Genomic DNA, 12,923 nt, shown 5'->3' with positions numbered 1-12,923 from the left:
GGAGCGAATTCTTTAATGTCATAGATAACATCTCAGAATCAAAGATCAAAGACTTGATCTCGTTCCTAAATGCAACAAAGTGGATTTAAGACTGCCTAACACTTGTTTTTCCCTTTTTTAAAAACCAATTAAAAAATGTATTTCAAATAAATCCAATTATCACTCACAGGTTTCATAAGTTTTGGTATCAAAACGGCGCATCCTGCGCTAATTGGGTCAATCAAACATGGTTTGCCTTGACCGCCATCTCTACCTACCTACCTACCTTTAGACCACTGCACAGTGTGACAATTCGCACATTTAGCGGGATTTAATTAATAACGCTCACAGATTATAACTTTTCGTGGATTTTTTTTTATAGAATTTATAACAAATATATACAAAATGAAATGAAACAACAATTTTGTTAATATTCTTTCATATTTTTAAACAAAAGAGGTTTAATGGGGGTCATTTTTGGGCAAAAGTACGATAACTCACAAGGTGAAGAATTGTAACGAATTCATGTAGAGGAGGTAAATACAAGCATTTTTTACTACAGGAGAGGGGGTCAATTCCTCCCCGTTTAATAGGGAGGGGCAATTTTCTAAAAAATTACTTAAAATTAAGAAAAAATTATTTAAAAACGATGGCAACACTTACAGTTATGAGTGATACCTTTTTCAAAAGCCAACATTTTATACTAAATTCCTATTTTTAAATCAAGTTATTTTAATAAATAGTTATTGAAATAACTAATTTCAAAGTCAAAATTTGGGAAAAAAAAGTTTTAAGAAACACATAGAGGACTATATTTTTAAAGACTGTGGATATCAGTACAAAATTGATTGATAAATCCAACTGCTTTAATTCACTCATTATCAAACACTAAAAACCATATGTTCCTATGCCTTCTAGTTTTTGAGAAAATTGAAAAATAAGGAAACTACTTTCTTATAAGATTTTTTTTTTGCTATTTTCCATAACCTTGGCTTTAACAGTGCCACTATCAAAAATGGTCTTTGATATTTAACTTCATGAATACTTGCTGGCATATGAAACCAGCTATAGTTTCTGATATATAGCTCCCTCGTATCTCTTGCAAATGTTTCAAAGGAATCTACGTCAATTACATACCCAGACCCAAGCGCTTCTAAAATAATGTGAAACTTTTTTATGATTTCAATATCGATTCCTGTGATTTCAGCAGTTTTTTCTTCATCTCTAAAAAATCTTCTGGCCGTGTTGCTATCATTTGTGTTGCCGGGCTGTTGAGTTTCAGCTCTAAATCTATCTTGAATCATTTTGTTCTTGATTTGACCTTTTCTTTACTCCCTTGATCTCTTACCTGCCAAACTTTAACATCTAGTCTATAAGCTGAATGTTCACTTCAGATGGTTTTTCTGCGCAAATGTAGCAGGTTTGTGACGAAGATGTTATAGATGATAAGGGAATTTCATTTAAAACAATTTGTGGCAGTTTAATGATTTCATTTAACCAATCACAATTATTGCTTTCAAAGCGTTCTCTATTACGACCACATTTGGCCATTTTTTCGTCAAACCTCAAGCATAAAGTTTTGAAGGTTGTCTTTATTGACTTAATTGCCTCTTCAGAAAATGAAAAATTATTAAAATTATCCATAACGAAGGAAAACACAGCATCGAAACGCTTAATTTTGATTTTGGAAATCCAAATATCAAAAATTTGTTTTTTCCTAATTTCGGTTGGCATCCTAGAATACGAAAAATTTTGTATGAGTGTCGCACCTGTGCGCAAAAAGATAAAACACTTTTTGGTTCCACATATATACAGCTTTAAAACAAAAAGGGTCTCAACCTTGAAAAACACTGTAAAACTATACTTTTTGTCTAATGAACACATAAAACACATAGTTTTTCACTATTTTTTCGATTCCAAGCACCCCCATTTTTATGACAACAATTTATAAAAAAAAAAAACTTAAGTTTATAATCACAAATATTATATTAAATATAAAAAAAAATAAACTTTTCCCTTAAACCTCACGAACCACTTGCAACAGAAGCAAAATCCACTTGGCACTAAATCAGACCATTCTCTAAAAAATAATACAAAAGTTAATTTCTAAAGTAATTTTTTGTTGTTGTGCTTAGTTCTAACGCATAAAAATGTGCATATTCATTGAGGGGGAGGTTTAGGCTTTAAGAGAAACTAGTTTTTGTTTACATTCATGTATGTTGCTTTTTTAATTAAATCCCGCTAAATGTGCGAATTGTCACACTGTGCACTGTGGGTCGTTAAAATTTTCTGCTTGTTAGTCAGTCGGATGGTACTTCACTTTATTTCTAACTGTTATTGCTGTTTTTTTGCCAACCCGTCCCTTGTGCCCCCCCCCCCCCAGAAAAAAATCCTGGATCCGCCCCTGGTCTAGATTATTATCAGTCCTCAGGTGACTGGTGTTCTTAACTATTTCCCTTTTGAATACATGCCAATCGGTACGCCTACTATTCCTAAAGGGCTTATTGTGCCTAGTAGCATCAGGGATATAAAATTCTATTAACCTCGATGGTCGGAAAAAGAGATATCATCTAAGACCTTCCATTTTTCTAATAGGCAAGTATCTGAATTATTCGTCAGGGTAATATCAAGAACCTCTTCACGTGTCTTTGTAACAAAGGTGGGGGTGTTGCCTCTGTTAGCTACCACCAAGTTGTTCTCGATAATATATTCGAAGAGGGACTCGCCCCTATTATTTATGTCAGTGCTTCCCCATTGCACATGGTGTAAATTAGAATCACGACCTAAAATAACACTGGTCAACAAAATTTAACTTTTTTTTTGCCACAGGAACCAAAATATACTTTTCTAGTAGTTTTTGGGGTGCTGAATGAATCCGAATCTGAAGTCAGAAAAATTTGATTGGTCTCCGTTTTTTAGATATTACCGTTATAAAATGCTAAAAAACGTGATTTTGGCTGTTTTCGAGATTCTGTTTTTATGTGGGGTAATTCATTATAAACTAATTTGTAACGGTTATTAAAACAACATATATTCTTCTTTCAAAAACTGTTTAAATTTTCCCGATATTTCTTTTATTGCTTGAGATATCTTAAGTTTCATTTAATAAGCCAAAGAGAAACTAAACTTAATCTAAAGTATAAGTCACTGGTCACAGAATTTTTGCCACAAGAACCAAAATATACTTTTCTGATGGTTTTCGAGTTGCTGAACTCAAATACGCAATCGGAAAAATTCTATTAGCTTCCGTTCTTGAAATATAACCGTTATAAAGAACCCTTTTTTTTTATTTTATAACGGTAATATTTCAAGAACGAAGGCTAATAGAATTTTTCTGATTGTGGATTCGAGTTCAGCAACCCAAAAACCTTAAGAAAAGTATATTTTGATTCTTGTCGCAAAAAAAGTTTAATTTGGTTGGCCAGTGTTGTTTCTGATTCAAAGACCGCTACTTAAATTTTAAATATCTCGGGCAATAAAAGAGATATCGGAAAGATTTAAACATTTTTTGAAAGAATAAAATTAGCTCTTATAGACAAAGTTACAAATTTATTCATAATGAATTACCTACTCCACATAAAAACATAACCTCGAAAACAGCCAAAATTACGTTTTTTGACATTTTCTTACTGCCAATCAAACTTTTCTGTCTTCAGATTCGGATTCAGCACCGCAAAAACTACTAGAAAAGTATATTTTGGTTCTTGTGGCAAAAACCTTGTTGACCAGTGTAATATCAAATTTGTTCTTACTTGCAAAAGATACCAACGTTTTAGTGATATCTGCTGGTGGTCCTTCTATGCTATCGTACGGCATATAGGTGGAAGAGAAGATGAGCGTTGGAAGCCCATCGCGTTCCAATTTTACCGTAGCCTGGTCAATGTTGCTGTAAGTAGTTAGAAGAAAAAGATTAAACTGTTACCTAGCTACTATGCATGTTCTTGGGTTACTATTTAGGCTGTCAAGATTTGACTTGTACAGCAGAAGTTCCTTAGAATGTAGACTAGTGTGGTCCACGTTATAAGGCAAAAAAATAAACCATATAATTCATTAGTTCCCCACCCATTATTTTGCTACAGACATCAATACCAACATATGCTGAAAGTTTTAGCCTTCAAAACTAAAAGGAAGAGGTCGCTCATCAGCTTTGGAATATTAGACTTTGTTACCCTTACCTTATCCTTAATATCTGATTATATCGTATTAGGACTTGGCTTGAGGTTGAAATTTGGATTAAACATGATAAGCACGCATGTTCCCGACAACCAAGTAAATGATTTTCACGTTTCTTTGGTTTTGAGTCATTAGCTCGTATTTCATTGATTAATTCTGTTTTGATAACTTTAAGCAAAAAATACTTACAGACGAATTTAAATGAACAAAAATTATTATCTGTGAAAATATCACATAACTATTGGTTTCTTATGAAAAACTTTATCACATCATAACTTAATTCACTTGATAAATCAAAACAAGAGTTAATTACTAGGCATGAGGACCCAGATATACCAGCATCTGAGCAAAAACTTTGAGCCTGTTGAGCGCCCACTTACACTTCACCTAAAAAGCTGAAATTTCACGTGTGTAATACAAAACACATATGCAACCAATTTTTGAGTGGGGAACAACGGAAATGTAAAAACCAAAAAATTGGACCACCCTAATGTAGACCCTTGATATTCCCTCTTACAACCCAGGGTTCCTGTATCAGGGCTACATCGTATTGTCTTCTCTCCATGAGGTAGACAATGTGCAAATCCTGTTGGGATTTGTCCAGTGCAGTTCGCTCTTTTGCCGTAAGGAACTCGGGAGTCCTTTTGGCAAAGCGACGGACAATTCTTCCCGTGTTGCGATTTTGTGGGCGTCGTAGCTCGCTCCCATCGAGAGCTCTAGCCTAACGCTGTTTGGTCTTATTGTCTATGACCGTAGCTAGGCTCTAAAACGCCGTATTGATCGTGCGGTCTGCGGGTTAGGAATCGTTGGTAGTGTTTTGGATATCCTATGGGCTACAGCCTACCAAGTTATCCTTGCACCCCACCTCATCCTTCCCCTCGACAGTTTTGTCTTTCTCACCCGCTAGACCAGTCGTACCACCAGGTGGTAGGACTGCTACGGCTGATGGGATGTTTGGCACAACGTCGTTTGTCCGTACGATCAGGTCCGTTTGGTTCTTGATCGTACGGTTTGTGGTTTCAGACTCGCTGGTGGTGTTTTGGATACCCTGTGAGCTACGGCCTACCAAATTATCCTTGCACCCCCCTTTATCCTTTCCCTCGACAGTTGCGCCTTTTCCATCCGCGAGGTTCGAGCGTAAGCCCCCTCACCAATGTCAAGGTGGAGACCCGACGAGGGGGATTTATAACTGTAAGTGTTTTTTTGGAATTTTACAATCAAAGCCAGGCAACCCCTTCTTGCGGCAAGATTTTGAATGGCAACCCTAGTTTATTTTAAAAAGGAATAATAAAGCTTTAATTAAGTATTAGAATTTTCAAAAAAAACAGATGGATGCAATTTGCTCCAAGAGTGTACCTCGTTAGACTTGGCAACCCTAGGGTTGCGGCAAGCTGTGACCAGGCAATCCTGTTTTTTTGTAATCTTTACGTAATTTCCTTTGATATGATGTTCATTTCATAAAAAAAAACAGATAGATGCAAATTCGAGCGGTGGGATCTTATACTATATTATTGAGGAAATTTTTGGGATTTTTTTTAAACCATATCCGTGGATTGTAGCGCTGTAGTCCGATCATAGCGGCGTTATTTTGAAAGCCATCTTCTATTTGTAATTATTAAATGCTATTCACCAATCAAAAAATACTGAACAATGTAAGCTCTCATGCAATGTATGACCTATGATAATTTTTATAAGTTGTTACTTTGTGCCGGTTATTGCCGCTGGAAGAATATTGGTCTAAGTTTTACTTTTATCTACACATTGTATCTGTTTAAATTAGTTTTTTTTTATAATTTCCGGAGGTATATGATTTTTCCAGCCACTTTTCTTTCTAATTATGTTTTTTTTTTATTTTCAGAGCCTGTTATTTTATCTAGACTTCGTTTAAACTTTTGTTTGTCGTAGACGTGTTTTTTCTCCTAATTTTTGTGTGAAAACACTCGATATTTTTCAAAACGCATATTCACAATAATAAGCAACACCAGTTGCTCAGAATTTGAATCAAACGACCAAACAGGTTCCTGTAAATATCAGGCAAAGTTACAGTCAAGTACCTCTTCGTGTAGTAATTTAAATAATATTAAAGAAAAATCCAAAAATAAACACAATTCCTCAGCGTTAATGCCTACATGCAAAAAAAAAGTACGAATGCCTTCTCAGTGTATCAGCCAAATGGTGTTTGGAACAAGATACCACCAAATGAATGCACTACTATCAACATTGAAAGGAATTCCAATGACTCAATTTCATCAGTAGGGAAATTTAACTTTGGACAATCAAGTAAATGCTTTTATCATTAACCTTTTAGCTATAACAATTCAAAACTGACACAGACAATTTTGAATACTTCTCGTAAGGAGAGTGCCTTAAATGAAGGAATCATTCAAAGAACAGAAAAACTAACGGGTGATACTCTTACTATTTATTGCAAACGCAATATAAATAATTGTAGAAGCAAAAGCTTTCCAGCAAAGACACTAATGTACCGAACTGAGGACCAAGAATATGCATGTCGACAAATTGAGGACGTTCATAATTACTCCAAACGGAACCGTTATGTTTATTGCAATAAAAAGAAAAGTGCATCACCATATAGCAATAACCAAGTCGAGAAAGATGACGATGAAGAAGACGATCACGATGAAAAGTTCAACCGTGTAGATTATGAGCAGCTTCCTAAATATAACCTTACAACCTTACAGCTTAATGTAAGCGCCGCTCCTAGTTTTGTTTCAGTAAAAAATCAGTCGCAAAATAAAAAACAAGAATTAATGCTCCCCGATGTTGTGAAAATTGAAAATGAAACATACATAACTCCACCGGATCATCATGCTAGGAGACCAATGAATGCATTTTTAATATTCTGTAAGAGACATCGAGCCATTGTCAAGGAAAAATACAAAAATTACGAAAATAGGTAAAATGTAAGGAAGTATATTTTAATAAAGCTTTGATATTTTTTGGCTTCCTAGGTCAATTACCAAAATCCTTGGTGAATGGTGGGCTTCATTGGATACAAACGCTAAAAAGTGCTATGTTAATCTAGCTAAGCAGGTGAGTATAAACTATGAATTTTCATTTGCCACCAAAAGTTGAACTCATAGCAAAATAATGGGACAGTACTTTCGTTTTGCGTTAAATAGTTAACCCCGTGTAAAATTGTTGACGCTATACAAAAATTTCAGCTGTATGGCTTATTTTTTAATATTTTTCTCTGCCCCTTTTCTACTAACAATATGCACTCCTTATTTTTACCACGAATTGTACTCTTTCAATTTCAATATTAAACTATTCACGGCTGGTGTCCGCACTATCCCTATATCCAAGTTCAAGAATTACTGGGAAATTCTCGCCTATGCTTCCAGGAGGTGGCGCTGTATGCTTTCTTTCCAGTGAAATATTCTTTAAAGGGATATTCAGCTTTTCAGGGACATTCAAATGAATGGGTTCAGAAATTTACTAAAGGTAGGTTTGTAACAACACATTATTGTTGTTAGCATGCAGTACCGCCTTTGCCTATTATTTTTATATTTTATTTTATATAAGTTTGAAATCCTTGGCTTCTTTTCTGAAAGTATTATTACAGTGTTTCCTTACGCCTTCTGTAATAACTGCGGAACACCAACCGCATAATAGCAAAGGGTAGGAACACCATAATAATACTCTCTCAATAGAAGTAGTACCAAACTTTGTAAATCATTTAATCTAAGTTTGTTCAATAAAACTACTATTTTAAAATATCCTTTTGTGTCTGAGTTTTGCTTGGAAGTTACCACAACACGACAACCGACTGAACAAGCTGTTACAGGTTCACATTTATTAAAGGTGCTTTCAGACGGAACAGACGCAACGGATTCTATGGGTTGGGGCCTTTATTCAAGGGTTCAAAAAACAAGATTCTTCAACAAAAAGTCTGTGTAAGCATGGATTTTTCTGCCTCCATTGGATTTTTTCAAGACATGTTCATGAACCAGGCATCGTTCATGCCCAGAAGAGGGGCCTGTATGAAAAACGAAGCTGTCCTTTTTTATGTTTTTTTTTATCAAAAAAAGATACAAATACTTTTCACGTAATCGTGTATATCAATTAAATATCTAAATTCTGTTGTAGAGTTCAATTTAACAATACCAAAGTCATACCTACAACTGATAATTTGTTATTGAAAATTGTTTTTAAATGAAGAGCACCCCTTTCCGTGCCATCCGTCAACTTCAACGGATTGATTGACGGAACAGACGCAACGGATTCTATGGGTTGGGGCCTTTATTCAATGGTTCAAAAAACAAGATTCTTCAACAAGAAGTCTGTGTAAGCATGGATTTTTCTGCCTCCATTGGATTTTTTCAAGACATGTTCATGAACCGGGCATCGTTCATGCCCAGAAGAGGCGGCCTGTATGAAAAACGAAGCTGTCCTTTTTTATGTTTTTTTTTATCAAAAAAAAAAAGATACAAATACTTTTCACGTAATCGTGCTTTTCTACTCTTTCTGTTCTAGTTTTTTGCCATTAAAGATTCTGCGAAACAATCGGCACTTCATTTTTCCAATGTTTTATGTGTTTCCACACTATACTATATACATTATTTAATAATTTACCTTATTATTATTTTTTCAGAACAAAGATGCTTTTTTCTCTGCCAATCCAAACTTTAAATGGTACAAACTACCAGCACCATCTCTTCGCACATTACAAACTAGACCTGGAAATATTGAACGCGAAGTATATCAATGCGAGATAGCTAACAGCAATATGAGTCATAACCCAATTCCTCCGTGTGATATTTCTAAGGCCAAAACGAAAAAAGTGTCATATTTTAAGCTAGCAGATGAAGCACAAATGGGTGGACTTAATAATTTAATCTTCCCAAGTCCTGATTATGCATCAAAAAATGATATCTTACAAAATGCATTGAGCGATGGTTCTAAATACTTCAGCACCGGTAATAAACAAACATCCAGTATCATTCAAAGAGAATCCTTGAATTTCATATCCTCACATAGCGGCAATTGTTATTCAAGCAGTGAAGATGATGTAAAACCAAAGAAATCAGTCCGTTCATGTAAGGGTAAAAAGTACCAAGAGTTCATTAATTCTGGTCAATTAAGTCCTGTTACTTCAAAAAAACTAATTTCCCCGAAGCCATCAACAAAATTAAATTGTTCAGAAAACAAATATTTTGTTATGCATATTGATAAGTGTAGTAATGTCATAGGTTCGTCTACAGCTAAAATTCTTGAACCAGACAAAGACGCGCAGTCATGGGTTGTGCCGCAATACAGAGATTCTAATGACTTTAATAAGCAGCAATTTGGATTTGTTTCGTTTGATTTGGAAAATAAAATTAGTAGACTCCCAGCGCAGTGTCTAGAAACTTACCTTCAGCGCAAGAAAAACATGAAACATAAAAAGAAATTAAATTCCAAAAAAAGTTCTGCTCTACAAGCTAAGATACAAGAGAGAATCTTAAAGCAGACACAACAAAGATCACTTTATAAAACTAAAACAGATGTTGAAGCAAAAGAACAGATGGTTGGAAGTCAGAAAAGGAAAGCTAGAAAAGAAAGCATCACGCGTAGAGACATAACTTCAATACATAAGGATGTTCAAAAGTTACTTGGTAATTCCATTGTTACAACAGCTCTCGTCGTTGGAAGCCCGGAAACTCAACCTGCTGTTGATCACAATGCATCCTCAGATCTACTGATTTTGGCAGAAGTCGCTGCAAATCGTACTGAGACTAGTAAAGTGAACCAATGACAATGGGTACTTTCGAACTTATAACTTTAGTCCAAAAGTTTATATATAAAAACTGAATATGTATATTCATTGACTTCTGTATCTGTATCTGTACTTTGCTAACCAATTCTAAGCATAGATATGTTCTAAAAAAGTGTCAATTAACCCTGACCCATAAACAAAAAATACCAAGACTGGAAAGTTTCCAGTCTTGGTATATTTTGTTTATGCCCTGACCCTAGAAAATACATTTAGCTACATTAATAGTTGATACAGGGACCAAAATACTATTTAGTGCCTAAAAAGTTGTCCCTTTGGTTAAATTTCTTTTTATTGAAAAAAAAACTACAAATTAGTAGAAAAACTATATTGAGTTATAAAATTAACATTATTTACATTTACAAGCTTGAAACCCAAATTTGGATTGAATTGTTTGCAAATCACGGTAACATTGTGGTTTACCTTGGTAACGCAGTGGTATTTAAAGTTTTAAAGCTGATTTTTGGTAAAACAATGAAATATTTTGGTAACACATTGAAATTAATTTTTCTGTGATTTATCTTCTTTTTATCTAAAGTTTCAAATAGGAATATCAGAGAGCTTAATTATATGATTTTACAAATAAAACTGAAATTTGCAGTAAAGTAACGCAGTTCTTTGGTTTTGATCACTTTGGGTTTAAACTGTCATAAATATAGCAATATCATTGATAAAATTGGTGCAAATGTTATTTTATAATAGATTAAAGTATAACCATTCTATTTTAACTAAAATATATGAAAATATATTGATAAAAATTTCCATTTTTTTTTTTTTTTCAAACTCACTGCTCTAATTAGGCATCAAAAAGTATTTTGGCCCACAGACACTTTTTAAGTCTTCGCGTATATATGTAATATGAAAAACAACTGTCCTATTTATGGGCAATATTGACATTTAATCAATTATGCTTATCTTGTCAAATTAAAAGTGCAAATGGAGATGTCGCAATAAACTTGGTACAGTTTTTTTTTGGGTAACTGTCTATTTTTGACAGGAAATAGAAGAATGTTTGTATAAAAAACATTTTTTGGCCAAACATCGAAAACTAGATATCAATTTTACTCTCGCAACGCTCTCGTATCGTCGCGACGCGTCGTCTCGCAATATTGTGAATCAGGCATTATTGAAAGCTATATTCCTATTAATACAAAATTTTCCGACATTATGCTGTCTCTGTATGCAAGTTCAATTTTACAGGATTGGAATATTTTGTTGATATCACGGTGCTAGCAAACGATGGCGTCCTTAGTTTTTTATAGTTGGCTCTGAAGTTTTCTGTTTTCAGCCAGAAATCAAGGAATAGACCCACCATATATTTGGTATTTATTGGTTTACATCGACGTTTCATGATAAAATAAATGTAGTAGAATAACAATTTGTAGAAGATATTTCATCAAAAAAATTATTATTTTGAAACTTTTAAACATAGTTTTTTTAACAAAAAACTCCTTTTTTTTGCAAAAAAAACTTTATGTTTTGCTCCTATTTACTTCAAATTTTATTAGGTATTCCAGTTTCATATATAATGTAATTACATATTTTAAAGTTATTTCCTACAAAAAATAATAAAAATTTCATACAATCTATATCGATTTTCAATCCAATTTTTTTCTAAATTTATGTTAAGGGGTTAAGGGGGCCACTCAATGTGCTGAAAAAAAAATCCTTAATGCAGCCAGGCAGAGAGTAAGTTCAAAAACTATCAGAAACAAATACTACAAAATTAAAACTCTATAGAGAATCTCTGTACGTGCATTATTCAAAACGGCACTCGAATTTCTTGATTAATTAAATAGAAAAAACTTTGTATTAGAATTTTCATATGGAATTGATTTACACAGGAACAATCTTTATAAGCAATTGAATGTTGCTGTTTTTGAGTAAAAAAAAATAACTTGTGAATTCAAACGCCTATGAAGTTCCCAAATTTGAATACTCTACAAATCCCGTAGGTAGGTACATACATATTTCTATGCGAAGTAAAGTTTTAAATATTTGTACTTTGTTTGTTTTTTAGTAACGCTGCGCTGTGTGCTTTTGAGCGTTTTTTTTTTACAAGGCAAGATTCAATAAATAAACGTTAGTTTGTAATTTTTGTATGATTATTTTTTAAGGAATTTTTTTAAGCACCTTGAGTGGCCTTAACCCTTAAAATAAATCAAACAAATTTTTGGATTAAAAATTGATATATATTATATGAAATTTTGATGATTTTTTGTAGGAAATAACTTTTGAATAGTATCATTTTATTGAGAAATTAGATATAAAACTGGAATAATAAAATTTGAAGAAAATCGGAGCAAAATATGAAGTTTTTTTTACAAAAAAGAGTTTTTTGTCAAAAAACTATGTTTAAAAGTTTCAAAATAATAATTTTACTGATGAAATATCTTCTACAAATTGCTTGTTATTCCACAAAAAGAACATTTATTTTATCAATAAACGCCGATATAAACCAATATATACCAAACATATAGTGGGTCTTTTCCATGATTTCTGGCTTAAAACAGAAAACTTCAGAGGCCAAAATCTTTTTTAACTGAGCCAACTATGAAAAACTAAGAACGCCATCGTGTTCAGCATACTCGAATTATCTTTGGTAGATAGGAGCGCCATCTGTTGGCGAGAAAAGTTGCATTTTCAAGCACAGTGTATCCATTTCATTCAGTAGCTCGATAGTTTGTTCCTTTTATAGGTAATAACAACCTAGGATGCTTCGTGCACCTTCACAACTGGACATCTGCCTATAAAATTGACTGTGCCTTCTCGTGTTTCAAATGCTCTCCTCTTACACGAAATATGGTAGAAACTTCATCTTACTGCATGAATCTCGAAAGAAATTTTTATCTTTAAGACTGTGGTCGAGTCGATTGTAAATAGTTCTGTACAGGGGCGAACGCGGAAAAAAAAATTTCAATAGGGGTTTCAAAAAATATATTTGTATTATAAATCAGCCCTGTTGTAAGTTTCGGCGCAGAGCAATAACCCCCGT

General features: G+C 33.6%; 1 protein-coding gene across 4 annotated transcripts in view; it reads left to right on the top strand.

Moving 5' to 3' along the window:
• Positions 1-9,975, top strand: part of LOC129912129 (uncharacterized) — a 51,003-nt gene extending 41,028 nt beyond the window's left edge. For 3 of the 4 annotated variants that reach the window (XM_055990257.1, XM_055990255.1, XM_055990256.1), the window contains exons 2-4: positions 6,011-7,069; positions 7,125-7,206; positions 8,768-9,975. In XM_055990257.1, coding sequence (XP_055846232.1) covers positions 6,633-7,069; positions 7,125-7,206; positions 8,768-9,910 — 1,662 coding nt within the window. In that variant the 5' untranslated portion in view covers positions 6,011-6,632 and the 3' untranslated portion in view covers positions 9,911-9,975. The remainder of the gene's footprint in view (positions 1-6,010; positions 7,070-7,124; positions 7,207-8,767) is intronic. The other variant, XM_055990258.1, reaches the window with a different exon arrangement.
• Positions 9,976-12,923: the final 2,948 nt, after the last annotated feature.

Source organism: Episyrphus balteatus, chromosome 2, assembly GCF_945859705.1.
Source record: "Episyrphus balteatus chromosome 2, idEpiBalt1.1, whole genome shotgun sequence".
NCBI classification, from domain to species: domain Eukaryota; kingdom Metazoa; phylum Arthropoda; class Insecta; order Diptera; family Syrphidae; genus Episyrphus; species Episyrphus balteatus.
The sequence above is the reverse complement of the archived record's forward strand: the minus strand, read 5'-3'. Positions and strand labels throughout refer to the sequence as shown.